We start from the raw sequence: 24,180 nt of genomic DNA, 5'->3' as shown, positions 1-24,180 counted from the left end.
AAACGGAACTGGCAGCGGCCATTTTATTCAGAAGCCACCATCAGATGGCAAACCTGTCTAAGCTTTTGTGCTGGCCAGCTGTGCTGTGGGTGCGTTAGGCACAATTTTTGGGTTGGCACGTGTGGGTTGAAGTGGTCTTCACTCCTGGGAAAAACACATACAGGGACTCCTCAACTTATGACCACGATGGGGGCCATAATTTCCGTTGCTAAACAAGTTGATTGTTAAGTGAGTTAAGACTGATTTTATGAACTTCTTTGCCATGGTCGTTAAGCAAATCTGGTTTCCCCCGTTGATTTTTGCTCGTCGGAAACTGACTGGAAAGGTCAGAAACTGATAACATGTGACCTTCGGATGGTGCAACCGTCATAAATACGGGGAGTCCTCGACTTAGAACAGTTCATTTAATGACCAAAGCTACAGTGGCAATGAAAAAAGTGACTTATGACCCTTTTACGCACTTACGATTGTTGCAGTATCCCCATGGTCTCGAAATTCAGACACTTGACAACTGACTCACAGTTATGACGGTCGCAGTGTCCCGGGGGTCACACGATCCCCTTTTGCGACCTTCTGACAAGCGCAGTCAACGGGGAAGGCAGATTCACTTAACAACTGTGGGTAACTTCACAACTGTGGTGATTCACTTAACAACCGTGGCAAGAAAAGTCGTAAACCGGGGAAAAGTTCACTGAACAAATAAATGTTTCACTTAGCAACACAAATTTGGCGCTCAATTGTGGTCGTACTTCGAGGGCTACCTATACACGCCGGTTGCAGAGCCTCCGAATTTTGATCTCGCGACCACGGGGATGCTACAACGGTCATTAAGTGTGAAAAATGGTCATGAATCACTTATTACAGTGCCGTTGCAACGTGGAACAGTTGCTAAGCGAATGGTCATAACTAAAGGACTACCTGTGCTATAGCATGAGTAAAAGAGTGGTTTCCTATTTCGGGCAATTAGTATCTCTAACTTTTAAGACCTGATGGAGAATTAATTGTTGTAAAACTTTTTTAATAAAAAAAAAAAAAAAAAGAGAATCCTGGGAGTGGGAGTCCTCCCCTCTTAAAGCAGGCTGGCTGAGGGATTCTGGGTATGGAAGTCCACCCCTCTTAAAGCAGGCTGGCTGGGGAATTCTGGGAGTGGAAGTCCACCCCTCTTAAAGCAGGCTGGCTGGGGGATTCTGGGAGTGGAAGTCCACCCCTCTTAAATCAGGCTGCCTGGGGGATTCTGGGAGTGGAAGTCCTCCCCTCTTAAAGCATGGCTGGCAGAGGGATTCTGGGAGTGGAAGTCCTCCCCTCTTAAAGCAGGCTGGCTGGGTAATTCTGGGAGTGGAAGTCCACCCCTCTTAAAGCAGGCTGGCTGAGGGATTCTGGGTATGGAAGTCCACCCCTCTTAAAGCAGGCTGGCTGGGGGATTCTGGGAGTGGAAGTCCACCCATCTTAAAGCAGGCTGGCTGGGGAATTCTGGGAGTGGAAGTCCACCCCTCTTAAAGCAGGCTGGCTGGGGGATTCTGGGAGTGGAAGTCCACCCATCTTAAAGCAGGCTGGCTGGGGAATTCTGGGAGTGGAAGTCCACCCCTCTTAAAGCAGGCTGGCTGGGGGATTCTGGGAGTGGAAGTCCACCCATCTTAAATCAGGCTGCCTGGGGGATTCTGGGAGTGGAAGTCCTCCCCTCTTAAAGCATGGCTGGCAGAGGGATTCTGGGAGTGGAAGTCCTCCCCTCTTAAAGCAGGCTGGCTGGGGGATTCTGGGTATGGAAGTCCACCCCTCTTAAAGCAGGCTGGCTGAGGGATTCTGGGAGTGGAAGTCCTCCCCTCTTAAAGCAGGCTGGCTGGGGGATTCTGGGAGTGGAAGTCCTCCCCTCTTAAAGCAAGCTGGCTGGGGGATTCTGGGAGTTGGAGTCCTCCCCTCTTAAAGCAGGCTGGCTGGGGGATTCTGGGTATGGAAGTCCACCCCTCTTAAAGCAGGCTGGCTGGCGGATTCTGGGAGTGGAAGTCCACCCATCTTAAAGCAGGCTGGCTGGGGGATTCTGGGAGTGGAAGTCCACCCATCTTAAAGAAAGCTGGCTGGGGGATTCTGGGAGTTGGAGTCCTCCCCTCTTAAAGCAGGCTGGCTGGCGGATTCTGGGTATGGAAGTCCACCCCTCTTAAAGCAGGCTGGCTGGGGAATTCTGGGAGTGGAAGTCCACCCCTCTTAAAGCAGGCTGGCTGGGGGATTCTGGGAGTGGGAGTCCTCCCCTCTTAAAGCAGGCTGGCTGGGGAATTCTGGGAGTGGAAGTCCTCCCCTCTTAAAGCAAGCTGGCTGGGGGATTCTGGGAGTTGGAGTCCTCCCCTCTTAAAGCAGGCTGGCTGGCGGATTCTGGGTATGGAAGTCCACCCCTCTTAAAGCAGGCTGGCTGGGGAATTCTGGGAGTGGAAGTCCACCCCTCTTAAAGCAGGCTGGCTGGGGGATTCTGGGAGTGGAAGTCCACCCCTCTTAAAGCAGGCTGGCTGGGGGATTCTGGGAGTGGAAGTCCTCCCCTCTTAAAGCAGGCTGGCTGAGGGATTCTGGGAGTGGAAGTCCTCCCCTCTTAAAGCAGGCTGGCTGGGGGATTCTGGGAGTGGAAGTCCTCCCCTCTTAAAGCAGGCTGGCTGGGGGATTCTGGGAGTGGAAGTCCTCCCCTCTTAAAGCAGGCTGGCTGGGGGATTCTGGGAGTGAAGTCCTCCTCTTAAAGCAGGCTGGCTGGGGAATTCTGGGAGTGAAGTCCTCCTCTTAAAGCAGGCTGGCTGGGGATTCTGGGAGTGGAAGTCCTCCCTCTTAAAGCAGGCTGGCTGGGGAATTCTGGGGTGGAAGTCCTCCTCTTAAAGCAGGCTGGCTGGGGATTCTGGGAGTGAAGTCCTCCTCTTAAAGCAGGCTGGCTGGGGATTCTGGGGTGGAAGTCCACCCTCTTAAAGCAGGCTGGCTGGGGATTCTGGGAGTGAAGTCCTCCCTCTTAAAGCAGGCTGGCTGGGGAATTCTGGGGTGGAAGTCCTCCCTCTTAAAGCAGGCTGGCTGGGGAATTCTGGGAGTGAAGTCCTCCTCTTAAAGCAGGCTGGCTGGGGAATTCTGGGAGTGAAGTCCTCCCTCTTAAAGCAGGCTGGCTGGGGATTCTGGGAGTGGAGTCCACCTCTTAAAGCAGGCTGGCTGGGGATTCTGGGAGTGGAAGTCCACCCTCTTAAAGCAGGCTGGCTGGGGATTCTGGGAGTGGAGTCCACCCTCTTAAAGCAGGCTGGCTGGGGATTCTGGGAGGAAGTCCACCTCTTAAAGCAGGCTGGCTGGGGGATTCTGGGAGTGGAAGTCCTCCCCTCTTAAAGCAGGCTGGCTGGGGATTCTGGGAGTGGAAGTCCTCCCCTCTTAAAGCAGGCTGGCTGGGGGATTCTGGGAGTGGAAGTCCTCCCCTCTTAAAGCAGGCTGGCTGGGGGATTCTGGGAGTGGAAGTCCTCCCCTCTTAAAGCAGGCTGGCTGGGGGATTCTGGGAGTGGAAGTCCACCCCTCTTAAAGCATTCTGGCTGGGGGATTCTGGGAGTGGAAGTCCACCCCTCTTAAAGCAGGCTGGCTGGGGGATTCTGGGAGTGGAAGTCCTCCCCTCTTAAAGCAGGCTGGCTGGGGAATTCTGGGAGTGGAAGTCCTCCCCTCTTAAAGCAGGCTGGCTGGGGGATTCTGGGAGTGGAAGTCCTCCCCTCTTAAAGCATTGCTGGCTGGGGGATTCTGGGAGTGGAAGTCCTCCCCTCTTAAAGCAGGCTGGCTGGGGGATTCTGGGAGTGGAAGTCCTCCCCTCTTAAAGCATGCTGGCTGGGGGATTCTGGGAGTGGAAGTCCTCCCCTCTTAAAGCAGGCTGGCTGGGGGATTCTGGGAGTGGAAGTCCTCCCCTCTTAAAGCAGGCTGGCTGGGGGATTCTGGGAGTGGAAGTCCTCCCCTCTTAAAGCAGGCTGGCTGGGGGATTCTGGGAGTGGAAGTCTACCCCTCTTAAAGCAGGCTGGCTGGGAAATTCTGGGAGTGGAAGTCCACCCCTCTTAAAGCAGGCTGGCTGGGGGATTCTGGGAGTGGAGGTCCTCCCCTCTTAAAGCATTGCTGGCTGGGGAATTCTGGGAGTGGAAGTCCTCCCCTCTTAAAGCATTGCTGGCTGGGGAATTCTGGGAATGGAAGTCCTCCCCTCTTAAATCATGCCGGCTGGGGAATTCTGGGAGTGGAAGTCCTCCCCTCTTAAAGCATGGCTGGCTGGGGGATTCTGGGAGTGGAAGTCCTCCCCTCTTAAAGCATTGCTGGCTGGGGAATTCTGGGAGTGGAAGTCCTCCCCTCTTAAAGCATTGCTGGCTGGGGAATTCTGGGAATGGAAGTCCTCCCCTCTTAAATCATGCCGGCTGGGGAATTCTGGGAGTGGAAGTCCTCCCCTCTTAAATCATGCCGGCTGGGGAATTCTGGGAGTGGAAGTCCTCCCCTCTTAAAGCAGGCTGGCTGGGGGATTCTGGGAGTTGTAGTCCACCTTTCTTAAAGCATGCTGGCTGGGGGATTCTGGGACTTGAAGTCCACCCATCTTCCAGTTGCTAAGTTTGAGAAGCTCTGCTCTAAGGTTTGGCCCTCTCTAGCTAAAGCAGGAGGCCCCAACCTGTAGTCTGTGGACTGGGCCACGGCATGCCAGAATCTGGGCTGCACAAACGAGTGAAGTCCCATCTCTGGGATGCAGGCAGCATGCAAAACCAGTTCCCCTCCGGTCCACGGAAAAGCCTCTCTCCACAGAACCGGTCCCTGGTGTCCCAAAGACTGGGGGGCCGCTGAGCTAAAGGGTCTTGGGTGGGTGGGGGGAACCTAAGACCCATATCTCCCTTGTTTTATACTTCCTTGGCTCTAACACTCAGCGGGGATATAATCTGCCCCAGATTTTCGCCTCCGTGCAAAGGCGTATCAATGTCCTGCTTGCTTTGAATGTGAGGGAGGGTCTTCCACTTCAAACCCTCCCCCCCTTATTTCCCCCCCCCCCCGGGTGTGTGTGTGTGGTGTTGTTGGTACCGTGTCCACCTTCTAACGCACTCTTTTTGTGTTTGCATGGTGCATGCCGTCCCTTGTGCAATTCAGACAGCAGTGAAGGTAACGTGTTCTCCGTTAATCCCTGAATGCCCCCCCTCGTTTACCTCTCCGTCTCTTCTCCTCCTTCCCTCCATCCCTCCCCCCCCCCCAGTTTCTTTGCATCCAGCTTTCAGGCCTCGAATGTCTGTCTGTCCTTCTGCTGTCGGTTCATCACACCTGTCGGTTCATTCAACACTTTTTCACAGGGGTCTCCCCCAGGTGTGGTCCTTAAACAGTCAAGATGTTTCAATCGCTTCAATCAAAGACGCTTCAATCGAAGCTCTCCGCGGTTTCCACCTGCATCAGGAGGGGCTTCCGTCGATGACCACCTGGTCATCTTGAGTTTTTGGACCATACCTTGTGGACAAAATCCCCCCCCCCACATTTTCAGATGGGACACAGCAGGGTTTCCCAATCATGGAGAGAAGCAACCTAGGAATAAGGAGACAGTTCCCGACAGTGGGAACAATTAACCAGTGGAACCACTTGACACAAGAAGTTGTGGGTTGTGGGACACTGGAGGCTTTTCAAGGAGAGGTTGGGCAGCCGTTTGTCTGGATTGGAATGCTTAAGCAGGAGGTTGGACTAGAAGGCCTCCAAGGTCCCTTCCCGCCTTAGGATTCTATAAGAAGGAAAAAGAGAGGGAGGGAAGGAGGGAAGGAAGGAAGGAAGGAAGGAAGGAAGGAAGGAAGGAAGGAAGGAAGGAAGGAAGGAAGGAAGGAAGGCAGGCAGGCAGAATAACAGAGTTGGCAAGGCAGACGGAAGGTTTTTCTTGCACACTAACACACACACACACACACACACACACACACACACACACACACACCGAATGGCTGCCTGCCATGCTTCTCCTGGCAGGGCCACTGAGGCTGTTGACCTCCCATCTCGTCTCATCAACTTCCTAACTATATTTTCATTAGGACTCTCGGCTGCCGCTCGTCCCCTCTGCTCTTGGCTCTCATTCTTCCCTCTCGTGCACGATGAATAACGAATAACGACAAGGCCCGGCGAGGGTCCTGCCCCCAGGGACCCTGATCGAGCCCCCTCCTCCCCTTAATGCAATTGTCCTTCCCCTCCGCTGGCCAAGGAAGGGGCGCGGAAGGAGTCCCCTCCTGGGAAAACGTCTGCAGAGAATCTGCTGCTCTGCTGCGTCCTCCTCCGCTCTCAGGCCAGGGATGGAGGCAGCTGGGCTTCCTTGGGGTTTTTCCCTTGAAATGTTTTGCTTCTTATCCAAGAAGCTCCTTCCTTCCTTCCTTCTTTCCTTCCTTCCTTCTTTCTCTTCTTCCTTCCTTCCTTCCTTCCTTCTTTCTCTTCTTCTTTCTTTCCTTCTTTCCTCCCTCCCTTCCATTTTTCCTTTCCTTTCCCTTTCTTTTCTTCCTTCCTCTTTTCTTGGCTTTCTCCCTCCCTCCCTCCTTCCTTTCTTTTCTTTTTTCCTTTCTCCCTCCCTTCCATTTTCCCCTTCTTTTTTCCTTCCTGTTTTCCTGGCTTTCTATTTCCTTCTTCCCTCCCTTCCATTTTTTCCCTTCTATTTTTTCTTCCCATTTCCCTGGCTTTCTCCCTTCTTCCCTCTTCCTTCCTTCCTTCCTTCCTCCCTCCCTCCCTCCCTCCCTCCCTCCCTCCCTCCTTTCCATTTCTGTTTCTTTTTTTCTTCCTCTTTTCCCAGCTTCCTCTCTCCTTCCCATTTCCTTCCTTCTTTACTTCTTTTGTCCCTCCCCCCTCTCTCCCATTTCCCTTTCTTTTCTTCCTTCCTGTTTTCCTGGCTTTCTCCCTCTTTCCTTCCCATTTCCTCCCTCCCTCCCTCCCTCCCTTCCATCCATCCATCCATCCATCCATCCATCCATCCATCCATCCATCTCTCTTTTTCCTTTTCTCTCTCTGAAGAACTGAAGAAGCCTCTTGGATGAGAAGCGAAACATTTTCAAAGAAAAGTCCCAAGGAACTCCAGTTGCCTTTTATAAAATCTCCTTTGGGACTCTTCCCAGGAAGCCCATCCCCTTCCCTTGGGGGGGGGTCTGTGGGAGGGATGAGTGCCCTGCCAGGTGTGGTCCTCCTTGCCCTGGGCTGGCACGGGGGGCACCCTCCCTTCCTGGTGTCTCACCCCGCTAACCCCGGTCTCTTCTCTTCCAGCCGGGAGGAAGCAGTTTGCCCGACATGAGTGGGCCCAGAAAGCCGCCTACCTTCTGGGCTGCACCCTGGAGGAGCTCTCCTCGGCCATCTTCAAGCACCAGCCCAAGGGCTCCCTGCAGAGGTCCACCTCCTTCCGCCAGGGGCCCGAGGAGGCGGGGCTGGCCGACGGCTCAGGTGAGTGGCGAGGCCTGGGCAGAGCCCGAACTCGGGGCTGCAAGGCGGTTGGGATTTCGAGCGAGCCCTGGGCCGGAGGTCGGCTGCCCCACCATGACAGATGTGCCAGGTTGAGCGGCCCGGGGGTTACGGCAAGCGTTGGCTCACAGCTGAGGGGTTGGCAAGGCGGTTGGCCAGGCAGGTGGCCGGTCCAGGAGTGACTGGAAATAAGTGAGTCCATGAAAGAGGGAGATTGAGTTGGGGGGGGGTCACCTCTAACCCCCCCCCCCATGAAATAATTGGCCTTGATTGGGGAGGGGTGGAAAGGGGGCCTCCATGTAATCCGTGTGTTACGTTAAGGAATCCCAGCACTGAAACATTTGAGTTCTTTCTTTCTTTCTTTCTTTCTTTCTTTCTTTCTTTCTTTCTTTCTTTCTCTCTTTCTCTCTTTCTTTCTTTCTCTCTTTCTCCCTCCTTCCCTCCCTCTTTCATTCCCCCCTCTCTCTCCCCCTCTTTCATTTCCTCTTTTTTCTCTCTCTCACAGACTGCAACATTTGAGTCTTTCTTTCTTTCTTTCTTTCTTTCTTTCTTTCTTTCTTTCTTTCTTTCTTTCTCTCTCTCTCTCTCTCTCTCTCCCTCTTTCTTTTTCTCTCTCTCACACACGGCAACATTTGAGTTTGTTTCTTTCTTTCTTTCTTTCTTTCTTTCTTTCTTTCTTTCTCTCTCTCTCTCTCTCTCTCTCTCTCTTTCTCTTTCTTTCTCTTCCCTCTCCCTCTTTCATTTCCTCTTTTTCTCTTTCTTTCTCTCTCACACACACACTGCAACACTGAGTCTTTCTCTCTCTCTCTCCCTCCCTCTTTCATTTCCTCTTTTTTTTTCTCTCTCTCTCACACACACTGCAACATTTGAGTCTGTCTGTCTTTCTTTCTTTCTTTCTCTCTCTCTTTCTTTCTCTTCCCCCTCCCTCTTTCATTTCCTCTTTCTCTCTCTCTTTCTTTCTCGCTCTCACACACACTGCAAGTCTTTCTTTCTCTCTCTCTCTCCCTCCTCTTTCATTTCCTCTTTTTCTCTCTCTCTCACACACTGCAACATTTGAGTCTGTCTGTCTTTCTTTCTTTCTTTCTCTCTCTTTCTTTCTCTTCCCCCTCCCTCTTTCATTTCCTCTTTCTCTCTCTCTTTCTTTCTCGCTCTCACACACACTGCAAGTCTTTCTTTCTCTCTCTCTCTCCCTCCCTCCCTCTTTCATTCCCCCCCCCCTCTCTCTCTCACACACACACACCCAGGTAAGCAGCCGTTTGGATTCGGCTTGTGAAGGAGGCCCCCTCAGCGCCAGGTGAATCAGAGCATGAGACACTCCGCTGGGTGTTGTGCAGAAGGGGAAGGGGTTTCTCCCCAACCTCTGCCCTATTTATTGGGGGGGGTTGTAATACCCCTTTTAGCTGGATAAGAGCATCCTCCCCCCCCTCATTCTCCAATTCTCGAAGCATGGACTTCGGCAAGAGAGAGAGGGATGTTCCCCACCCGTCCAACGTATCCTGAGCCCTTTGGAGACCCCCAACTCATTTCTGGTGCTGGGGTGGGGGTGGGGGTCCCTTCTAGGTAGGACCCACCTCACCTCCCTCCCTGCCTTGCCTCTCTCTGCAGGTCCCAAAACCTCTGCCTTGGAGTGCTTGGAAGCCCTGACCTCCGGCTTGTACTCGGAGCTTTTCACTCTCCTCATCTGCCTACTCAACAGGTAAGGGACTACAGGTGTCTCCTCTTCCTCCGCTCTCCCCCTCCTCTTCCCCCCCCCCCCGTCTCCGGCCATTAACAGGCTCCGTCAGTGTCCGAGATCTGGCCAGATCTCCCCCCACAATGAGACTTTTTCCCCCCTTTCTAAAAGCCAGGCTGAAATGAGGACAGGGTGGTCCTTCAGCCCCCCCACATAGCTCCACACCCTCCCAAGGGATGGGGTGGGGGCTCTCCGAGGGGGTGGGAGCAACACCTGTGCAGCTGCAGGTATAGGGCCCCCAACAGGCAAGAAGCTGGATTGTAATAGGAGAGATGGAAGAGAGAGGGGGAGGGACGAAAGAAGGAAGGAAATGGGAAGGAGGGAAGAAACTGGGAAAACAGGAAGAAAAAAAGAAACAGAAATGGAAAGGAGGGAGGGAGGAAGGCAGGAAGGAAGGAATGAAGGAAGGAAGGGGGAAGAAGGGAGAAAGCCAGGGAAATGGGAAGAAAAAATAGAAGGGAAAAAATGGAAGGGAGGGAAGGAAGTAAATGGGGAGGGAGAAATCCACGAAAATAGGAAGGAAGAATAGGAAGAAAGGAAAATGGAAGGGAGGGAGGGAGGGAGGGAGGAAATGGGAAGGAGGAAGAAAGCCAGGAAAACAGGAAGGAAGAAAAGAAAGAAAGGGAAATAAATTGCAGATTGTCCATGCCCTGAGGGCATTGAGGTCTCTAGTTTTATGGTTTCCTTTCTCTCTCTCTCTCTCTCTTTTTTTTAAATGGTTTTTCAAAATATAAAATGCAAAGAAGAAAAATTTAAAAAGTAGTGGGAAACGAAGAAGAGGAAGGAAGAAATACAGTGTAAAGGGAGGAAAGGAAAGAAATAGGCACCAACTTCCGACTCTCATTAGCACAGCAGAAGATAAACAACACGACGACCACAACTTTTCGCTTTTACACAACAGAAGTGTGTACAAGCCATTTCTCGAACAATGAGCCTGCCTAGTTAACAAAAATAAAATCAAAGTTTCATTTTTGTTTTATTTTTTATATTGAAAGAACAAAATCCAGAAGCAATTTCAGAACAGAAACAAGGTTCAATATTGTCTCTTCTTTGGATAAAAAATTCAGTTTAGTTTTGGGGTCCTTTCTCCATTCACACACATATGGGACCCCCATCTCCTATCCATACAGGAAGTCCTCAACTTACAACCATCCGTTTAGTGACCGGAGTTACAACGGCGCTGAAAAAAGCGACTTACGACCGGTTTTTCACACTTACGACCGTTCCAGCACCCTCGCGGTCACGAGATCAAAATCTGGACACCTGTCAACTGTCTCCTATTTATGACGGTGGTCGCAGTGTCCTAGGGTCACGTGATCCGTTCTTGCGTCCTTCCAAGGCCGAGGAGTGGGGGGGGGAGTCAGATTCGCTTAACGACCCCACGGTTCACTTAACAGCTGCAGCGATTCATTGAACGACTGTGGCAAACACTCACTCCGCAGCTGCCTCGCTTAGCCAGGGAAATTCCAGCCTCTATCACGGTCGTAAGTCGAGGACTGCCGATGCTGGAAGTTTCTGAGGCCAAGTTAACCGTGTCCTTCCGTTGGGCTAATTTTCTGCCGCTTGATTTTTTTTTTTTTTTTTAGACAATAGGCTAATTAGCTGTGAAAATCTTCTCCCGCTTAACGAGGCTCTGTTGCCACAACACCATAATACGCAAATGCCACGTTTGAGGACGATTTGAAGAAATAATTTCATTCGACATATTTAGTAACACGACCAAAATGGGCTTCTGCCTCTATTAACATTATAGCAAAGCTGTGGTGGCCTAGAGGTGGAGCTGTCGCCTGTGAGTTCGATCCTAGGTAGAGGCCGCTATTTCTCTTTCTGGCCACAATGAGAATATATCTGCCGAACAAAACTCCGCACTGGCAACAGGGAAGGGCATCCGGCCAGTAAACGCTCTGCTAGTTCCGTTCAGTTGCCCAGACTCCACCCCACAAGGGATTATGGGGGTCATTAAAAGAGGATGATGAAAGTCATGCCATGCCTGCGATTATATATCTCACCCCCCACCCCTCATTTTAACAAAAAATCACCTCTCATTGGAATCTGGAATCGTACCAAAGAAAGGTCGAAGGCATGGATGGACAGGCAGGGTCATAAAAAGGTACAGGTATTCCTCGACTTGCGACCATAAGTGAGCCCAAAAGTTCCTGCATTTGTGTGAGTTCTTTGAGCCATTTTACACCTTTACTTGCCACCGTTGTTAAGCGAATCACTGCCGTTGTTAACTAACTAGCACTGATTGTAAAGCGAATCTGGCTTTCTCCATTAATTTTGCTCACCGTTGGAAGGTCGCAAAAGGGGATCACGTGACCTCGGGACTCTGCAACCGTCATATATATGAGGCAGTGGCCCAGCGCCTGAATTTTGCTCATGAGACCATGCAACGGTCAAAAGTACGGTCATAAGTCACTTTTTTTCAGTCCCCTTGTAACTTAGAACGGTCACTAAGTGAATGGTCGTAAGTCAAGCATTACCTGTAGAGGGAGTCCTTGACTTAACAGCAGTTCACTTAGTGACCATTCAAAGTTCTAATGCCACCGAAAGACGTGACTTAGGACCGTTTTCCACACTTACGACCGTTGCAGCATCCCCACACGATCAAAATTCGGACACTGGGCAACTGACTCGTATTTACGACGGTCCCGGGGTCACCTGATCCCCTTTTGCGGACCTTCCGATAAGCAAAGTCAACGGGGGAACCCGATTCACTTAACAACCGTGTGACGGGCTTAACCACTGCAGTGTTTCACTTAACAACTGTGGCAGGAAAGGTTATAAAACGGGCTAAAAAGCTCACTGCCCTGCTCAGCAACCCAAATTTTTTTTTGGGGGGGACGCTCAGTCATGGTCGTAAGCCGAGGACTACCCCATACGTCCTTTTGTCCAACGAAGTCAAGTGGAATTGCGACCAGGTGGGGCGGAAACTCAGGACCCTCCCACATCATCCCCCCCACCCACCCCGACTTCCTCTCTCTCCACTGCAGGGCCCTGAAGTCCAGCCAGCGGTCCTTGTGCTCCATGATGATCGTGGACACGCCCGGCCTGCAGAACCCCGAGATGGCCGGACAGAGCCGGGGGGCCACCTTTGAGGAGCTGTGCCACAACTACGCCCAGGAGAGGCTGCAGGGGCTGTTTCACGAACGCACCTTCGTGCAGGAGCTGGAGCGATACAAGGAGGTATGCTTCCCCGGGGGAGGGGAGGAGAGAGGGAGAGGAGTGAGTCAATCAAAGCCCCCAAAGAAGAAGGGGGGGGTATCAGCCTGTTCTCCAAAGCAGGGGTCTCCAACCTCGGCCACTTTAAGGCTTGCGGACTTCAACTCCCAGAATCCCTCAGCCAGCTTTGCTGGCTGAGGGATTCTGGGAGTTGAAGTCCAAGCCTTAAAGTGGCCGAGGTTGGAGACCCCTGCTTTGCTGGCTGAGGGATTCTGGGAGTTGAAGTCCGCAAGCCTTAAAGTGGCCGAGGTTGGAGACCCCTGCTTTGCTGGCTGAGGGATTCTGGGAGTTGAAGTCCGCAAGCCTTAAAGTGGCCGAGGTTGGAGACCCCTGCTTTGCTGGCTGAGGGATTCTGGGAGTCGAAGTCCACAGGTCTTAAAGGGACCAAGGTTGGAGACCCCTGCTTTGCTGGCTGAGGGATTCTGGGAGTTGAAGTCCACAAGCCTTAAAGTGGCCGAGGTTGGAGACCCCTGCTTTGCTGGCTGAGGGATTCTGGGAGTTGAAGTCCACAAGCCTTAAAGTGGCCGAGGTTGGAGACCCCTGCTTTGCTGGCTGAGGGATTCTGGGAGTCGAAGTCCACAGGTCTTAAAGGGGCCAAGGTTGGAGACCCCTGCTCCAAAGCACCTGAAAGCAACGGATGGAAACTCATCAAGGAGTGAACTAGGGAGGAATTTCCTAACAGTGAGGACAATTAACCAGTGGAACAGCTTGCCACCGGAAGTTGTGGCTGCTCCAACACTAGAGGCTTTCTGAAAAGTATAGGAGCAGGGATTGGATTAGAAGACCTCCAGGGTCCCTTTTGTTCTGTTAAGGATGGCAACTAGGAGAGAAGCAACCTTGGAACTAAGGAGAAATTTCCTGACTGTGAGGACAATTAACCAGTGGAACAGCTTGCCACCAGGAGTTGTGGGTGCTTCATTACTGGAAGGTGTTTTTTTTTAGAAGAGACTGGATAATCAATTGTCTGAAATAGTGTAGGGTCTCCTGCTTGAGGAGAGGGTTTGACTAGAAGACCTCCAAAGTCCCTTCCAACTTTGTTATTCTATAATTCTATGGGAGGGAGGGAGGAAGAAAGAAAAGGAAGGAAGGAAGGAAGGGCAGTGGTTGGAAAGTAATCAAGGAGAGAAGCAACCTGGAATTAAGGAGAAATTAATCTGACATTGGGAACAATTGACCAGCAGAACAGCTTGCCACCAGAAGTTGTGGATGCTCCATCATGGGAGGTTTTCAAGAAGAGACTGGACAGCCATTTGTCTGAAATGGCGTAGGGTCTCATGCTTGAGCAGGGGGCTGGACTAGAAGACCTCCAAGGTCCCTCCCCACTCACGTTATTTTGTTCTGCTGAGATTGCCCTACGCCGAGATGGTCGTCTCCAAGCTTGGCCCTTTGAAGACTCGTGAGCTTCAACTCCCAGAATTTCCCCGTGCCGGCTGGGGGAGAATTCTGGGAGTTGAAGTCCGCAAGCCTTCCAATGGCCAAGCTTGGAGCTCCCTGCCCTACGCATTGGGTCCTCCAGCGGGCATCTAGACCCTGCTCACTTTTTCTCCCCGCAGGGAATTCTCTCTTTCAACCCACCCGGATTTTATTTCCTTTCACTTTCTAGGCAGGGAGTGGGACGGTGGGGGGGCTACGGAGGTGTGGCCGGTGGGCTCTCTCCTGACTAACGCACTGACCACTGTGGTGTCTCCGTCTCTCCTCTCTCTGGGCGCCTTGACCTGTGGCCACTGGGCACTAATCACGCCTCCTCTATCCCTGCTCTCTAGGAGAACGTAGACCTCTCCTTAGACGCCTTGGAGCCCAGTGTCTCGGGCTCTGTGGCCACAATGGACGAAGCGTCCCACCAGGCACTGGTAAGCTGCATGGGGAACGGGGTTCAAGGCCCCCAACTCTCCCTCCTCTTCCCTCTCTTCCCCCCACCCCCCGCACTGGGCTGGCCATGGGCTTGCTTGGGACCCCCTGGCCTTGGGGAAGGGTCACTGCTTGGGACCCCCTGGCCTTGGGGAAGGGTCACTGCTTGGGACCCCCTGGCCTTGGGGAAGGGTCCCTGCTTGGGACCCCCTGGCCTTGGGGAAGGGTCCCTGCTTGGGACCCCCTGCCTTGGGGAAGGGTCCCTGCTTGGGACCCCCTGGCTTTGGGGAAGGGTCCCTGCTTGGGACCCCCTGGCCTTGGGGAAGGGTCCCTGCTTGGGACCCCTGGTTTGGGGAAGGGTCCTGCTTGGGACCCCTGGCCTTGGGAAGGGTCCTGCTTGGGACCCCTGGTTTTGGGAAGGGTCCCTGCTTGGGACCCCCTGGCCTTGGGGAAGGGTCCCTGCTTGGGACCCCCTGGCCTTGGGGAAGGGTCCCTGCTTGGGACCCCCTGGCCTTGGGGAAGGGTCCCTGCTTGGGACCCCCTGGCCTTGGGGAAGGGTCCCTGCTTGGGACCCCCTGGCTTTGGGGAAGGGTCCCTGCTTGGGACCCCCTGGCCTTGGGGAAGGGTCCCTGCTTGGGACCCCCTGGCCTTGGGGAAGGGTCCCTGCTTGGGACCCCCTGGCCTTGGGGAAGGGTCCCTGCTTGGGACCCCCTGGCCTTGGGGAAGGGTCCCTGCTTGGGACCCCCTGGCCTTGGGGAAGGGTCGTGCTGTGACGTGATACTATAGAAGTTAAGAGCACAGGGAGGCAGTCCTCGAGATACGGCCGCAACGGAGCCCCAGATTTCCGCTGCTAAGCGGGACTGTTTCTTGCCGGCGTTGTTAAGTGAATCGTTGCGGTTGTTGGGTTAACAGAGGTATCCCGTAACTGAGCTCAGCTTTCTGTTCCTAACTGAGATGGTTGTTCAGGGAATTTTGTCCCGCTTTGCGACTTCCCTCCCCGCTGTTCTTAAGTGAATCGTTGCAGTTGTCGGGTTAGCTAGAGGTAGTCCTCGGCTTACGACCGTAATTGAGCATAAAGTTCCTGTTGTTAAGCAAGATAGTTCGTTCGGTGACTTTTGCCCCGTGTTACTCCCTTTCTTGCCGCAGTTGCTAAGTGAATAACTGCAGTTGTTAAGTGAGTCACACGGTTATTAAGTGAATCTGGCTTCTGAGAATTCTGAGAATTGAAGTCCACATTTTAAAGCAGGCTGGCTGGAGGATTCTGGGAGTTGGAGTCCTCCCCTCTTAAAGCATGCTGGCTGGAGGATTCTGGGAGTTGGAGTCCTCCCCTCTTAAAGCATGCTGGCTGGGGGATTCTGGGAGTGGAAGTCCTCCCCTCTTAAAGCATGCTGGCTGGGGGATTCTGGGAGTGGAAGTCCTCCCCTCTTAAAGCATTGCTGGCTGGGGGATTCTGGGAGTGGAAGTCCTCCCCTCTTAAAGCAGGCTGGCTGGGGGATTCTGGGAGTTGGAGTCCTCCCCTCTTAAAGCATGCTGGCTGGGGGATTCTGGGAGTGGAAGTCCTCCCCTCTTAAAGCAGGCTGGCTGGGGGATTCTGGGAGTTGGAGTCCTCCCCTCTTAAAGCATGCTGGCTGGGGGATTCTGGGAGTGGGAGTCCTCCCCTCTTAAAGCATGCTGGCTGGGGGATTCTGGGAGTGGAAGTCCTCCCCTCTTAAAGCAGGCTGGCTGGGGGATTCTGGGAGTGGAAGTCCTCCCCTCTTAAAGCAGGCTGGCTGGGGGATTCTGGGAGTGGAAGTCCTCCCCTCTTAAAGCATGCAGGCTGGGGGATTCTGGGAGTGGAAGTCCTCCCCTCTTAAAGCATGCAGGCTGGGGGATTCTGGGAGTGGAAGTCCTCCCCTCTTAAAGCAGGCTGGCTGGGGGATTCTGGGAGTGGAAGTCCTCCCCTCTTAAAGCAGGCTGGCTGGGGGATTCTGGGAGTGGAAGTCCTCCCCTCTTAAAGCAGGCTGGCTGGGGGATTCTGGGAGCTGAAGTCCTCCCCTCTTAAAGCATACTGGCTGGGGGATTCTGGGAGCTGAAGTCCTCCCCTCTTAGAGCATGCTGGCTGGGGGATTCTGGGAGTGGAAGTCCTCCCCTCTTAAAGCAGGCTGGCTGGGGGATTCTGAGAGCTGAAGTCCTCCCCTCTTAAAGCATACTGGCTGGGGGATTCTGGGAGCTGAAGTCCTCCCCTCTTAGAGCATGCTGGCTGGGGGATTCTGGGAGTGGAAGCCCTCCCCTCTTAAAGCAGGCTGGCTGGAGAATTCTGGGAGTGGAAGTCCTCCCCTCTTAAAGCATACTGGCTGGGGGATTCTGGGAGCTGAAGTCCTCCCCTCTTAGAGCATGCTGGCTGGGGGATTCTGGGAGTGGAAGTCCTCCCCTCTTAAAGCAGGCTGGCTGGGGGATTCTGGGAGTGGAAGTCCTCCCCTCTTAAAGCAGGCTGGCTGGGGAATTCCGGGAGTGGAAGTCTCCCCTCTTAAAGCAGGCTGGCTGGGGAATTCTGGGAATGGAAGTCCTCCCCTCTTAAAGCATTGCTGGCTGAGGGATTCTGGGAGTGGAAGTCCTCCCCTCTTAAAGCAAGCTGGCTGGGGAATTCTGGGAATGGAAGTCCATCCCTCTTAAAGCATGCAGGCTGGGGGATTCTGGGAGTGGAAGTCCTCCCCTCTTAAAGCAGGCTGGCTGGGGGATTCTGGGAGTGGAAGTCCTCCCCTCTTAAAGCAGGCTGGCTGGGGGATTCTGGGAGTGGAAGTCCACCCCTCTTAAAGCAGGCTGGCTGGGGGATTCTGGGAGTGGAAGTCCACCCCTCTTAAAGCAGGCTGGCTGGGGGATTCTGGGAGTGGAAGTCCTCCCCTCTTAAAGCAGGCTGGCTGGGGGATTCTGGGAGTGGAAGTCCACCCCTCTTAAAGCAGGCTGGCTGGGGGATTCTGGGAGTGGAAGTCCTCCCCTCTTAAAGCAGGCTGGCTGGGGGATTCTGGGAGTGGAAGTCCTCCCCTCTTAAAGCAGGCTGGCTGGGGGATTCTGGGAGTGGGAGTCCTCCCCTCTTAAAGCAGGCTGGCTGGGGGATTCTGGGGAGCCCTTTCACAATTTTCCCCACTCCCTGATTTTTGCTGCCAAAGCCTGCTTGAGCAACAGCCCCCGAAAGGCCTGTGTGGTTGTGTGTGCCTGCCTGCCTGGGCCTGGTGTGTGTGTGTGTTTGTGTGTGTGGAGAGCAGCTCTTTCTCCCAGTTGCTCCCCACTGAGTTGCAGGGAGTAATTTGGAGGCTTAAGTCTCCAGATTGAATTTCCGTGCAGCCGAGCCCCCAGCCTTCTTTATTAAGTATTGATCCTTGGTGGGGAAGCCCTGGTGCCTCCGCTTGGCCTGCCTCCCCTGCGGGGCTTCTGGGCTGGGCCATGCCAGGTTGGGAGGGGCAGCTGACCCTACTGGTCCCTCTGCTTTTCCAGCTCACCGCCCCCTCCCCAAATCCCAGCCTCTCGCTCCACTCGCTGACCGCCTGTGGAGGTTCTCAACACTCCAGGTTGCCCCAAAAGTCCCTGGGTTTTTCTTTGAAAATATTTCACTTCTCATCCAAGAAGCTTCTTCAGTTCTTCCAGGGTCCATCCTTCCCTTCCTCCCGTCTGTCTGTCTGTTTTTCTTTCTTTCTTTTCCTTCCTTCCTTCCTTCCTTCCTTCCTTCCTCCCTCCCTCCCTCCCTCCCCCCCTCCCGTCTGTCTGTCTGTCTTCCTTCTTTCCTTCCTTCCTCCTTCCTCCCATCTTTCTTTCCTTCCTCCTCCTCCTCCTTCCTCCCATCTTCCTTCCTCCTTCCTTCCTCCTCCTCCTCATCTTTCTTTCTTCCTTCCTCCTCCTCCCTCCTCCTGTCTTTCTTTCTTTCTTCCTTTCTTCCTTTCTTCCTTCCTCCCATCTTCCTTCCTTCCTTTTCCTCCCTCCCTCCTCCTCCCTCCTCCTTCCTCCCTCCCTTTCTTCCGTCCTTCCCTTCCTTCCTCCCTCCCTCCCGTCTTTCTTTCTTTCTTTCTCTTTTTCTTACTTCCTTTCTTCCTTCCCTCCCTCCCTCCCTCCCTCCCTCCCCTCTTTCCTTCCTTCCTTCCTTCCTTCCTTCCTCCTGTCTTTTTCTCTCCTCTCTGTCTCTCTGTCTCTCTCTCCTTCTTCTGTCTCTCCTTCCTCTCCTCTTTCTGGCTGGGATGCTGAGGAGCAGTTTTCAAGGAAAACCCAAGGAAGTCCAGTCACCTGGAAAAAGTCTCCTTCCATCAAGTTGGGTCCTGATTTCCTCCCTCAATTCTGGACCCCCTCCTCTGTGGCTCTGGAGGAGGAATCCTCCACCTAGCAGGAAGGTCTCCTCTTCACCCCTGGCACCAGGGGCTCTGGGAAGGAAGCTGTTGAAGGGAGTTGGAGGAGTCCTTCCTAGTTTCCCCTTCTCCTGTTTTGGGCAGAAACTGCCAGGAGGCCTTGATCTACAACAGTGTTGGGTTAGATTTTGTCCATCTGAGCATCCTAGAAAGTCCTAAGACTTGGGATTCTGAGTTAGCAGGAAAGTCTTAAGCAAAGCTGGCTGGGAATTCTGGGAGTTGAAGGCCCTCTTAAGCAGCTGGCTGGGGATTCTGGGAGTTGAAGTCCCCTTAAAAGCTGGCTGAGGAATTCTGGGAGTGAAGTCCTCTCTTCTATTGGGAATTCTGGGAGTTGCCCTTCAAGGCTGGCTGGGATTCTGGGAGTTGAAGTCCACCCTCAAGCAAAGCTTGAGGAATTCTGGAGTTGAAGGCCACAAGTCTTCAAGCAAAGCTGGCAAATTCTGGGAGTTGAAGAAGTCCTCAAAGCTGGCTGAGGATTCTGGGAGTAAGTCTTCAAGCAAAGCTGGCTGAGGAATTCTGGGAGTTGAAGGCCTCTTCAAGCAAAGCTGGCAGGAATTCTGGGAGTTGAAGGCCTGTCTTCAAGCAAAGCTGGCTGGGAATTCTGGGAGTTGAAGCCAAGTCTCAAGCAAAGCTGGCTGAGGAATTCTGGGAGTTGAAGTCCACAAGTCTTGCAAAGCTGGCTGAGGAATTCTGGGAGTTGAAGGCCAAGCCTCAAGCAAAGCTTAAATTCTGGGAGTTGAAGTCACAAGTCTTCAAGCAAAGCTGGCTGAGGAATTCTGGGAGTCGCCAACTCTTCAAGCAAAGCTGGCTGAGGATTCTGGGAGTTGAAGTCAAGCTTCAAGCAAAGCTGGCTGAGGAATTCTGGGAGTTGAAGGCCACAAGTCTTCAAGCAGAGCTGGCTGAGGAATTCTGGGAGTTGAAGGCCACAAGTCTTCAAGCAGAGCTGGCTGAGGAATTCTGGGAGTTGAAGGCCACAAGTCTTCAAGCAAAGCTGGCTGAGGGATTCTGGGAGTTGAAGGCCACAACTCTTCAAGCAAAGCTGGCTGAGGGATTCTGGGAGTTGAAGGCCACAAGCCTTCAAGCAAAGCTGGCTGAGGAATTCTGGGAGTTGAAGGCCACAAGTCTTCAAGCAGAGCTGGCTGAGGAATTCTGGGAGTTGAAGGCCACAAGTCTTCAAGCACAGCTGGCTGAGGAATTCTGGGAGTTGAAGGCCGCAAGTCTTCAAGCAAAGCTGGCTGAGGAACTCTGGGAGTTGAAGGCCGCAAGTCTTCAAGCAAAGCTGGCTGAGGAACTCTGGGAGTTGAAGGCCGCAAGTCTTCAAGCAAAGCTGGCTGAGGAACTCTGGGAGTTGAAGGCCGCAAGTCTTCAAGCACAGCTGGCTGAGGAATTCTGGGAGTTGAAGGCCAAGTCTTCAAGCAAAGCTGGCTGAGGAACTCTGGGAGTTGAAGGCCAAGTCTTCAAGCAAAGCTGGCTGAGGAATTCTGGGAGTTGAAGTCACTCTCCAGCTGGCTGAGGAATTCTGGGAGTTGAACCCTCTTCCTCTGGCTGAGGAATTCTGGGAGTTCCCTCTTCCAGCTGGCTGAGGAATTCTGGGAGTTGAAGGCCCCTCAAGCAAATCTGGGAGAATTCAGTTGAAGTCAAAGTCTTAAGCAGGCTGAGGAATTCTGGGAGTTGAAGGCCACCCTCTTCAAGCAAAGCTGGCTGAGGATTCTGGGAGTTGAAGTCCTCCTCAAGCAAAGCTGGCTGAGGAATTCTGGGAGTTGAAGGCCATAAGTCTTCAGAGCTGGCTGAGGAATTCTGGGAGTTGAAGGCCCTCTTAAGCAGGCTGGCTGAGGAATTCTGGGAGTTGAAGGCCAGTCTTCAAGCACAGCTGGCTGAGGAATTCTGGGAGTTGAAGGCCCTCTTAAAAGCTGGCTGAGGAATGGGAGTTGAAGGCCCTCTTCAAGCAAAGCTGGCTGAGGAATCTGGGAGTTGAAGGTCACTCTTAAGCCAGCTGGCTGAGGAATTCTGGGAGTGAACCTCCCCAAGCAAAGCTGGCTGAGGAATGGGAGTGGCCCAAGTCTCAAGCAAAGCTGGCTGAATTCTGGAGTTGAAGGCAAGTCTTCAAGCATCTGGTTGAGGAATTCTGGGAGTTAAAGTCACATCTGTTGAGGAACAGAGTTGAAGGCCGCATCTTCAAGCAAAGCTGGCTGAGAATTCTGGGAGGAAGTCTCTTCAAGCAAAGCTATTGAGGAATTCTGGGAGTTGAAGGCCTCTCTCAAACCTGAGGAATTTTTCTTCAAGCTTTTTGAGGAATTCTGGGAGTTGAAGCCCTCTCACCTATTGGAATTCTAGTTGAATCCCCCAAATCTGTTAATTCTGGGAGTTTTCTAGTCTTCAAAAGCTGGCTAATTCTGGGAGTTGAATCATCTTCAAGCAAAGCTGGCTGAGGAATTCTGGAGTTGAAGTCTTCTTAAGCAGATTATTGACTTGGAGTTGAAGGACAAGTCTTCCAAAGCTGGCTGGGAATTCTGGAGTTGAAGGCTAAGTCTTCAAGCAAAGCTGGCTGAGGAATTCTGGGAGTTGAACCACAAGTCTTCAAGCAAATTTTGGAATTCTGGGAGTTGAATCTAAGTCTTCAAGCAAAGCTATTGAGGAATTCTGGGAAGTCCACTCTTCAAGCAAGCTGGCTTCTGGCTGGAGGAATTCTGGGAGTTGAAGGCCCTCTTCAAGCAGAGCTGGCTGGGGAATTCTGGGAGTTGAAGAAGTCTTCAAGCAAAGCTGGTTGAGGAATTCTGGGAGTTGAAGGCCCTCTTCAAGCAAATCTGGCTGAGGAATTCTGGGAGTTGAAGGCCAAGTCTCAAGCAAAGCTGGCTGAGGAATTCTGAGTTGAACCAAGTCTTCAAGCAATCTGCTGGGAGTTTCACAAGTCTTCAAGCAAATCTGGCTGAGAATTCTGGGAGTTGAAGGCCACAAGTCTTAAATCTATTGAGGAATTCTGGGAGTTAAAGGCCACAAGTCTTCAAGCAAATCTGGCTGAGAATTCTGGAGTTGAAGGCCAAGTCTTCACAAAGCTGGCTGAGGAATTCTGGGAGGAAGGCCAGTCTCAAGCAGCTGGCTGAGGAATTCTGGAGTTGAAGGCAAAGTTCACAAATCTTTGAGGAATTCTGGGAGTTGAAGGCACAAGTCTTCAAGCAAAGCTGGCTGAGAATTCTGGGAGTTGAAGGAAGTCTTCAAGCAAAGCTGGCTGAGGAATTCTGGGAGAAGTCAGTCTTCAAGCAATCTGGCTGAGGAATTCTGGGAGTTGAAGGCCACAAGTCTTCAAGCAAAGCTGGCTGAGGAATTCTGGGAGTTGAAGGCCACAAGTCTCGGCTGAGGAATTCTGGGAGTTGAAGACAAGTCTTCAAGCAAAGCTGGCTGAGGAATTCTGGGAGTTGAAGTCCACAAGTCTTCAAGCAAAGCTGGCTGAGGAATTCTGGGAGTTGAAGGCCATAAGTCTTCAAGCAAAGCTGGCTGGGAATTCTGGGAGTTGAAGGCACAGTCTTCAAGCAAAGCTGGCTGAGGAATTCTGGGAGTTGAAGACAAGTCTTCAAGCAAAGCTTTGAGGAATTCTGGGAGTTGAAGGCCACAAGTCTTCAAGCAAAGCTGGCTGAGGAATTCTGGGAGTTGAAGGCCAAGTCTTCAAGCAAAGCTGGCTGAGGAATTCTGGGAGTTGAATACAAGTCTTCAAGCAAAGCTGGCTGAGGAATTCTGGGAGTTGAAGGCCAAGTCTCCAAAGCTGGCTGAGGAATTCTGGGAGTTGAAGGCCACAAGTCTTCAAGCAAAGCTATTGAGGAATTCTGGGAGTCAAGTCTTCAAGCAAAGCTGGCTGAGGAATTCTGGGAGTTGAAGGCCAAGTCTTCAAGCAAAGCTGGCTGAGGAATTCTGGGAGTTGAAGGCCAAGTCTTCAAGCAAAGCTGGCTGAGGAATTCTGGGAGTTGAAGGCCACAAGTCTCAAGCAAAGCTGGCTGAGGAATTCTGGGAGTTGAAGGCCAAGTCTTCAAGCAAAGCTGGCTGAGGAATTCTGGGAGTTGAAGGCCACAAGTCTTCAAGCAAAGCTGGCTGAGGAATTCTGGGAGTTGAAGGCCAAGTCTTCAAGCAAAGCTGGCTGAGGAATTCTGGGAGTTGAAGTCCACAAGTCTTCAAGCAAAGCTTTGAGGAATTCTGGGAGTTGAAGTAAGTCTTCAAGCAAAGCTGGCTGAGGAATTCTGGGAGTTGAAGGCCAAGTCTTCAAGCAAAGCTGAGGAATTCTGGGAGTTGAAGGCCAAGTCTTCAAGCAAAGCTGGCTGAGGAATTCTGGGAGTTGTCCAAGTCTTCAAGCAAAGCTGGCTGAGGAATTCTGGGAGTTGAAGGCACAAGTCTTCAAGCAAAGCTGGCTGAGGAATTCTGGGAGTTGACGTCCTTCAAGCAAAGCTGGCTGAGGAATTCTGGGAGTTGAAGGCCACAAGTCTTCAAGCAAAGCTGGCTGAGGAATTCTGGGAGTTGAAGTCCAAGTCTTCAAGCAAAGCTGGCTGAGGAATTCTGGGAGTTGAATACAAGTCTTCAAGCAAAGCTGGCTGAGGAATTCTGGGAGTTGAAGTCAAGTCTTCAAGCAAAGCTGGCTGAGGAATTCTGGGAGTTGAAGGCCAAGTCTTCAAGCAAAGCTGGCTGAGGAATTCTGGGAGTTGTCCGCAAGCAAGCTGGCTGAGGAATTCTGGGAGTTGAAGTCAAGTCTTCAAGCAAAGCTGGCTGAGGAATTCTGGGAGTTGAAGGCCGCAAGTCTTCAAGCAAAGCTGGCTGAGGAATTCTGGGAGTTGAATAAGTCTTCAAGCAAAGCTGGCTGAGGAATTCTGGGAGTAGCAAGTCTTCAAGCAAAGCTGGCTGAGGAATTCTGGGAGTTGAAGGCCAAGTCTTCAAGCAAAGCTGGCTGAGGAATTCTGGGAGTTGAAGAAGTCTCAAGCTGGCTGAGGAATTCTGGGAGTTGAAGGCCGCAAGTCTTCAAGCAAAGCTGGCTGAGGGATTCTGGGAGTTGAAGTCCACAAGCCTTCAAGCAAAGCTGGCTGAGGAATTCTGGGAGTTGAAGGCCGCAAGTCTTCAAGCAAAGCTGGCTGAGGAATTCTGGGAGTTGAAGGCCGCAAGTCTTCAAGCAAAGCTGGCTGAGGAATTCTGGGAGTTGAAGGCCGCAAGTCTTCAAGCAAAGCTGGCTGGGGAATTCTGGGAGTTGAAGGCCACAAGTCTTCAAGCAAAGCTGGCTGAGGAATTCTGGGAGTTGAAGGCCACAAGTCTTCAAGCAAAGCTGGCTGAGGAATTCTGGGAGTTGAAGGCCACAAGTCTTCAAGCAAAGCTGGCTGAGGAATTCTGGGAGTTGAAGGCCGCAAGTCTTCAAGCAAAGCTGGCTGAGGAATTCTGGGAGTTGAAGGCCGCAAGTCCTCAAGCGAAGCTGGCTGAGGAATTCTGGGAGTTGAAGTCAGGAAGTCTTCAAGCAAAGCTGGCTGAGGAATTCTGGGAGTTGAAGTCCACAAGTCCTCAAGCAAAGCTGGCTGAGGAATTCTGGGAGTTGAAGTCCACAAGTCCTCAAGCAAAGCTGGCTGAGGAATTCTGGGA

At 52.5% G+C, this 24,180-nt stretch overlaps 1 protein-coding gene across 1 annotated transcript in view; it reads left to right on the top strand.

Annotated features, from left to right (window-relative positions):
* The window catches only part of MYO18A (myosin XVIIIA), a 202,251-nt gene that overhangs the window by 95,327 nt on the left and 82,744 nt on the right, over positions 1-24,180 (top strand). The window contains exons 11-14 of the mRNA XM_058163839.1: positions 7,216-7,389; positions 9,013-9,103; positions 12,133-12,325; positions 14,125-14,290. Of these exons, the coding sequence (XP_058019822.1) occupies positions 7,216-7,389; positions 9,013-9,103; positions 12,133-12,325; positions 14,125-14,290 (624 nt within the window). The remainder of the gene's footprint in view (positions 1-7,215; positions 7,390-9,012; positions 9,104-12,132; positions 12,326-14,124; positions 14,291-24,180) is intronic.

This window comes from Ahaetulla prasina, chromosome 1 (assembly GCF_028640845.1).
Source record: "Ahaetulla prasina isolate Xishuangbanna chromosome 1, ASM2864084v1, whole genome shotgun sequence".
Lineage (NCBI taxonomy): Eukaryota > Metazoa > Chordata > Lepidosauria > Squamata > Colubridae > Ahaetulla > Ahaetulla prasina.
Note: the sequence above shows the minus strand (reverse complement) of the source record. Positions and strands in the feature narration are given on the sequence as shown.